The 6,635-nt window shown below is 42.7% G+C and overlaps 1 protein-coding gene across 1 annotated transcript; it reads left to right on the forward strand.

Annotated features, from left to right (window-relative positions):
- The first annotated feature begins 342 nt into the window (after positions 1 to 342).
- Positions 343 to 2,621, forward strand: cep20 (centrosomal protein 20). The gene is made up of 4 exons (XM_070983743.1): positions 343 to 407; positions 1,114 to 1,311; positions 1,624 to 1,708; positions 2,167 to 2,621. Exons 1-4 carry the CDS (start codon positions 380 to 382, stop codon positions 2,294 to 2,296), a joined length of 441 nt encoding a protein of 146 aa, XP_070839844.1. The 5' UTR covers positions 343 to 379; the 3' UTR covers positions 2,297 to 2,621.
- The last annotated feature ends 4,014 nt before the right edge of the window (positions 2,622 to 6,635 follow it).

The following is a 6,635-nucleotide window of genomic DNA, read 5'->3' on the forward strand; positions in this document are numbered from 1 at the left end:
CATGCCTTTCAGGTCTCTGAAAGCTACCCATTAAAATGATAGCATCTGACCTTACTCAAAGTCCAAAGCATCTATATGCCTAATCATTAAATATACTATGAATGGCCATATTTTGATGCATGCAAACTCGGATGTGACTGACTCTGAATACATCTTCAGTCTTCTAATATCCAGAATCACATACAATAAAAATACTTTTGATTCACATTTAAAAGGGGTGAAATCTTCAGATGATAATACACATTACACTGATGTAGTACGTACAGTAGAGGTGGAAGTCCCATGAACCAGTAAGCTGTAGTTACAAAACTCGGTCACTAGATGGCAGAGGTGTTCGATGTTAACAGTGGCAGACAGTCGGTTGTTTACAGTTGTTGCAATGGCGACCATCACTGAACTAAAATGTGGTAAGCGGTCGCTATCATTCGCGATTTTGTGTACTTATTGGATTCTTCAGTCAAACTGGCTTAGATGAACGACAGATCATTTAACTGGACATTTTTGCAAATTGCGAGTAGCACTGGCTTAACCACAACACGACTCCTTCGTGTGTGTGTCTCCATTCAAAAATCCTACAATTTTGATAGCTAAGTGACCCTTGTTGTCAGGAAATAGACGCCTTAGAATGACTCAAGGCTGTCTCTAATCTCAAAATCTATATTTCACTTCGGCACACATAAATACAACCTAGGTGCTACAGAATTCCTGTTTCTCTTGGATTTCACACTGCTCGCCAAATAGCGTTAGTTAACGTTAGCATCTAGCGGCGATAGCTAGTTAGGTAACTTCAGGCCGAAGAAAGTTGTACGAAAATGGTGAAGTGCATTTATTGAAGACAGTTTGAATAATCATAAGTATTCCGATTTGAAGAGTGATTTCTATGGATTCTGATTGGATATTGAGTGGTATTTGAAGAAGTATGTGTCGTTGTGAATAAGTAAGGGATCATTAAATGTATACAGTGTTGAGTGGAGTACGGCAAATATTTGAAAAGACCGTTAGTGCTAAGTTAGCCTGATATACTAAGTAAACTACCACCCACAATATAAAGTAAGCTCTAAGTTAACGAAGTGTATGAGCTCTTTTTAATCTAATAAAACCTGAATGTTTTAGCCGTGAGGGAAACGCTGGAGTCCCGCGGTGTGCTGGGCCAGCTGAAGGCTCGTATCCGGGCAGAGGTGTTCAGCGCCCTGGATGACCAGCGGGAACCTCGCCCGCCGCTGTCCCACGAAAACCTGCTCATCAACGAGCTCATCCGGGAGTACCTGGAGTTCAACAAGTACAGGTACACGGCGTCAGTCCTGACAGCAGGTGGGTGAAAACAGCTTGTGTTCTCACAAACATTACCACAATTTCGTGATCACCAAAGCACCACGTTTTTTATGTGACGTGTTTCACTTGGTACAGAATGTGTCCAAAGTATTACGTGTCCTGGTTGTTGTTCCCGTCCAAAGCTTATGGGATTGATCATTTTACAGTCAGCAGATAAAAACGATAATTAGTTTTTCAAAGTTGGGAAAGGAGGCATCTGTATTACTCCAGCTGATGTTTCTGAAAGTCAACCAATCACAACATCAGAGCGAAATGAATTCCTTCAAAGCTCAGGTCTGTTTGTTTTCTCAGAGTCGGGCCAACCGGAAGTTCCCTTGGACAGACAGTTCCTGGCAAATGAGCTGAAAGTCACAGAGGATGCAAGTTCCAAGTCTGTGTAAGTCCTGTCTGCTGTCCAACACAGTGTTCAGATACTTACTGATCTCTCTGGGGGTATGATCAGTTACGGGATAATCATCTCAAAAGCTCTGTGAATCATCACTGTTATCATAGTTCCATCTTGAAATATCTAGGGATTTTCAATCATTTCAACTTGTCCCCACTACTGCTTTGGAAAAACACGACTAGTAGTTTGTGTCCTGAAAGTCTACACAGGGATGCATCGGGGGTAGGAGTCTGGTTTGCGTCACTTTTATACCACTGTTCCTTTTCCCATCACCTCTAATTTTGTCTCTATGCACCATCGGGGAAAACTTGAAAACACATAATTAGCCATTTGGATAGATTGTGTACCAATGTAACATGATGACCTGGGTCTGATTCTTGCCCAGGATCTTATCACTGAGCCCATTTCCTCTCAACCAGTTTAACAAGTTTCCACATTTCGCTTTTTAGGCCTCTTCTCTATGGCTTGGTGGGCCACTTTGTGAACAGCAGTGATAATGGCAGAAAGGCGTTTCTGCGGGGAGCCTCTCTACCAACTGGTACTACTTTAAGCAACACAGTACCTGGACCTGAGGCCTAAAAGTTGATGCACTGAGGAGTGGAACAGCATGGACTGAAAAGACACTTTTACACTTCAGTAGATGACGTGAAATGTTGCAGCATCTTGTCGGATTTTAGTGATGTAATCTTCACAGTTTTTCACTTTGTTTTCACCTGAGTGTAATCTACAGGCAGCCCAGCACGGTACGGTGGCAGTTGCCAATGAGCCCGGATGGCCTTTTTTTGTTTAGGCTTTAATTTCAAGCTTTAGGTTTAGCATCACCCATGATGCCACTCATATTCAGGTTTGATACTTTTCTATTGTCTTTCAGTTGTTCAAAAATAAATGTTTTATATTTATACACTACGCTGAATCCAAATCGTTTGTGGCAGTGCTATTTCAATTACTACCACATGGTGGCAGCCTCACCAAAGAAAGAAGAAGACTGCTGCTGCCTGAGAGCTGAAGAGTGATATTTTGTTGTAACCTGTTGAAGCCTCATAGCCACAAACTGTTCACCTTAAACACGAGGCACTGTGTATTAAAGATAAGGTATTCTAATTGTATTAACATTGTGGTTAGAATAATCTTATTAGATTTTGTCCGTTGAACAGTATAAAGATATGGAGCTCACTTTTTATTTGAAACTTTGGTAAAGTGTATTCCTCACAATCCAATCTCCATTTGCCAGTACAGAATGTACTTTTGAGCATTTTCTTCATTCAGTTTTCATCACATAGAGTTTAGATAGTGCTGAATAAGCTGCACCTGAGCGTTTTCTACATCCACATTCAGCTACTTTCCTGTGATTGTCCTGACATTTGTGGCACTCATTGTGTTGGGTGGGCTTGGCTGCACAGACCGTGTTGCCCCTTCACCCTTGCCTGTGAGCTGGTCTGTGATGTTTGTATGAGTGGATGTTTTATCCTGATCTCACACGGCTGACAATCCACATGTTCATGCTGAGTTGAACGGGACATCCTCCAGGTTTGTTTACGTGGCTGCTGTCCTGCTCGTTCGCGTCTTTTGCTGTGTTCTGCACAGCTGAGGAACCGGAGTCCTATCGACCTCAAATTTGCAATATTAAAATGATATAAACTGTGCCGGAAAGGGAAGAGGGTCCTTCCTGTGAATTCAGCAAGTCATAAAAGATGCTCACACTCCTTCAGCAGACAAACATCAACTGCAACCAGCCCGCTCTCTGCATCTCACTTCCTCTCACCATTTAAGGGAACTTGACATTGCTATCTCACACAATTTGAAACCCAGAGTTTCTGGAACTGATTATCTACGGGGCCAGGCATTTATTTCTCAGCCTGATATCTGATGCTGGACACTGAGTTGGACCACTACCGCTATCTGTAACGTAATCCATGTCTAAATTGTTTTTAGCTTTTAGAAGTATATTTATCTTGTCTACCATATCTGCACCTCTCATTCCTGATTGTAGAGAGTTTGATAGATGAGATAATAGCTCCCAAATTAGTTCACTAAAAGAGTGAGGTCATAATAGCACACATGGTAGAACTTGCTAAATTCACCCTTGCCTCTGATGGAGCGAGTAGCTTTACAGATGAAACGTGACCATTTACTGTCAGTGCAGTTTGTGCAGCAAGATGTAATGTTCACTGAACTCTATACTGTATGCATATGCATGTTGAAAACTGGGTCAAAGTGAGGCTCATTCTGGATATTTGGAGTCTGAATTTCCATGGTTTCCTTGAAGCAAACCTTTTTTGCCCTTATAGACTATGGCCCTGAGGCACCCAGTTTATTGGCACCAGATATGAGCGTTCTCTTGAAAATGGCTATATAAGCAGAGGAAGTTGAACAATGGCACATGATTGCTCAACTGGCATTTTGCCCAATAATAGGTAACCTTTCTCCTCCCCGGTATAAATTGGTTGTGTGTAAAAGCGACAGCTGTATAAATACTGAATGCAGTGGTCTTTTGACTGCAGCGGAGCGAAATGATGTTTGCCCCTGGTCTCAAATTAGAATGCAATTGCATTCCACGAGGGTCAAACATATCCATAAACATATTTTCTCTCCAATAGATGGCCTTCTATGGACATGAGGGTGAAGAAAAACATTAAACATACTGTAGAGATCTCTGCATTACGGTTCATATGATTTTTATTATATGTATTCTACCACGCTGTGTGGAAGGACAGTCCACATCTGTGCTGTCAGCTGTTTAGCTGAGTGGTGAACTGCATAAATTCACTCATTTGTTGCATAAATTTAGTCGCAATCATGTATTTTTAGATTAAGACTTTATTTAGATTTATTCTGTATGTTTCTAATCCCTTTATAATGGTTATAACGGGATTCACTGATGACTATTGATTTAACCATCCTTCACCCAGACTTTTTATCCACTCCCACCACCTCCTCTCCTCCTTGTCACCGTTGGCTTTTCATATGTTTATTCACTGCGCTGAGGAATCAACTTGAAATTATTGCCCATCTTAGAAAACCAGGAGAGAACAAATGTTCCGGACAAAGTTTAGCACAGGGTCATTTTGACAGCACATGTGTCCCCATACTTCTTATAATTAATGCTTTCAAGGTTCCTGTCCTCCCTTCTCCTGGCATGTATCATACATATATCACATTAAAGAGGAATACTGAGGTGACAGCAGTCTGAGAGCTATGATCCTGTTATAAACCTGTGGAAATGAACATAGAGAGCAAAGTAGTGGCATGAAGTTGCAATGCAAAAAATCATCTGATATATATACTCTTGGACTGACAGCATATTCCCTTGTTGCCTCGTTGTGCTGCTCATTGATGAGCCATAAACCATTTGTCTGTCACAGCCACAGGTAAAGAAACAACTTTGTTTGTTTGAACGACGTTATTGCTGCTGGACCATATTTAGTCACTGGGGCTCGGGGTGCTTGCCTGTGCTAGAAAGTAAAACAGAAAGCTGCCGAGATTCCATACAGACCCCACTGTCCTTATATGGCACACACTGCAACCTCTCTGCTCAGTGTATCTGCTGCTTTGTCTCCCTCTTTCCTCCTCCTCCTCCTCCTCCTCCTTGTCTCGTCCTTCATCCCTCCCTCTGTCTTGCCTCTCACCCTGTCTCCCTGAGTTTTTCAACCCTAGTTTCTCCTTCGTTAACGGCACCCTGTCCCCTTGATGTCAGCCAGAGGGAGCCCTGAGGTCCTCCGTGTCTTTGGTCTGTCATCAGGTTTCACACACACACACACACACACACACACACACACACACACACACACACACACACACACACACACACACACTGGTGCAGTGCTGTGCCTGTCTGGCACAAAACAGGCTCCGGCTATCAACCAGCAGCTTGATTTATTAGAGCAAATAGATTGGTGTCCTTATATAGGAAGTTCCATCGGAAAGAAGCTGGAAGCAGGAGGGATGCAGCAGGGGAGGGATGGAGGGGGGGAGGGCTGTTTGGGATAGTGGAATGCAATGTGCGCAATGACAGAAGACACGCATGTGGGATGCATACGCACACTCACACACAAACAAAAAGACACGCATTCATTATGTGAATTATGAGTTACGTATTTGGGGGGGAATCTCTTGGAGTGGTTACAGTAAAGGGGGATTCCTGTGCTGGGGACACCTTGCCTTATGAGGAGTAGGAGCAGATTGCATAATCTAAAAGCAGGATGTGGGATTGGAGCATGCAGCCATTAGCTCTTAGTGGTTGTGCCTCCATCACGTAACTGTGATGAGTTTTATTACCCAGTATTTTACTTCAGGTGTACAACCTGACCTGGGAGGGAAAAATATATTCATTAGAGCTTTTTCACAGAAGACATTTTTGGCATGTCACAGGAGTAAACGAGTAAACGCACATAATGACATTAACAATGGCTGAATTGCATCATGTATACTGTCTCTCTGTCATATCTGACTGGGACATTTGAATAGAGCAGAGCCATCATTAACATTATTAGTAACACCTGTGCTTTTACCCCTGCGTCAAGACAAATGTCTGCAGTGGAAAAACTATCACTATTGCAAGTAAAAGTCTTTCAGTCAACATGTTACCTAAATTAAAATCTTAATATGGATGGTAGGAGCTGTAGGTAGCAGATAAACGTGGTAGTAGAAGTATAAAGTAGCATAAAATGGAATGAAAAGTTTTACCACTGTCACACACAGACCTTACTGCACACAGACAAGCATCCTGCCCATGTGCCAGTCCACTAAGAGCAGTGATGGGAGACAATTAAATGATATTGACTTTTCTGAGTTTTACCCTTCTCCACTCAGCACCTCTTCATTCACGTCGTACCTTCCTGAGACTGGTGTCCGCAGTGCGCATGTCCGCTGCCTCCTCCGCCGCTCCTGGATGCTGCCTGCCGCGAGACGATGCTGGAGG

This window comes from Chaetodon trifascialis, chromosome 2, assembly GCF_039877785.1.
Source record: "Chaetodon trifascialis isolate fChaTrf1 chromosome 2, fChaTrf1.hap1, whole genome shotgun sequence".
Lineage (NCBI taxonomy): Eukaryota > Metazoa > Chordata > Actinopteri > Chaetodontiformes > Chaetodontidae > Chaetodon > Chaetodon trifascialis.

Excerpts from the sequence above, each read along its gene's own strand:
- cep20 (XM_070983743.1), top strand. The coding sequence starts at position 380 with ATGGCGACCATCACTGAACTAAAATGTG. Across the intron at positions 408-1,113 it reads CATCACTGAACTAAAATGTG|CCGTGAGGGAAACGCTGGAG; the intron begins GTAAGCGGTCGC and ends TGAATGTTTTAG. Across the intron at positions 1,709-2,166 it reads GATGCAAGTTCCAAGTCTGT|GCCTCTTCTCTATGGCTTGG; the intron begins GTAAGTCCTGTC and ends TTCGCTTTTTAG.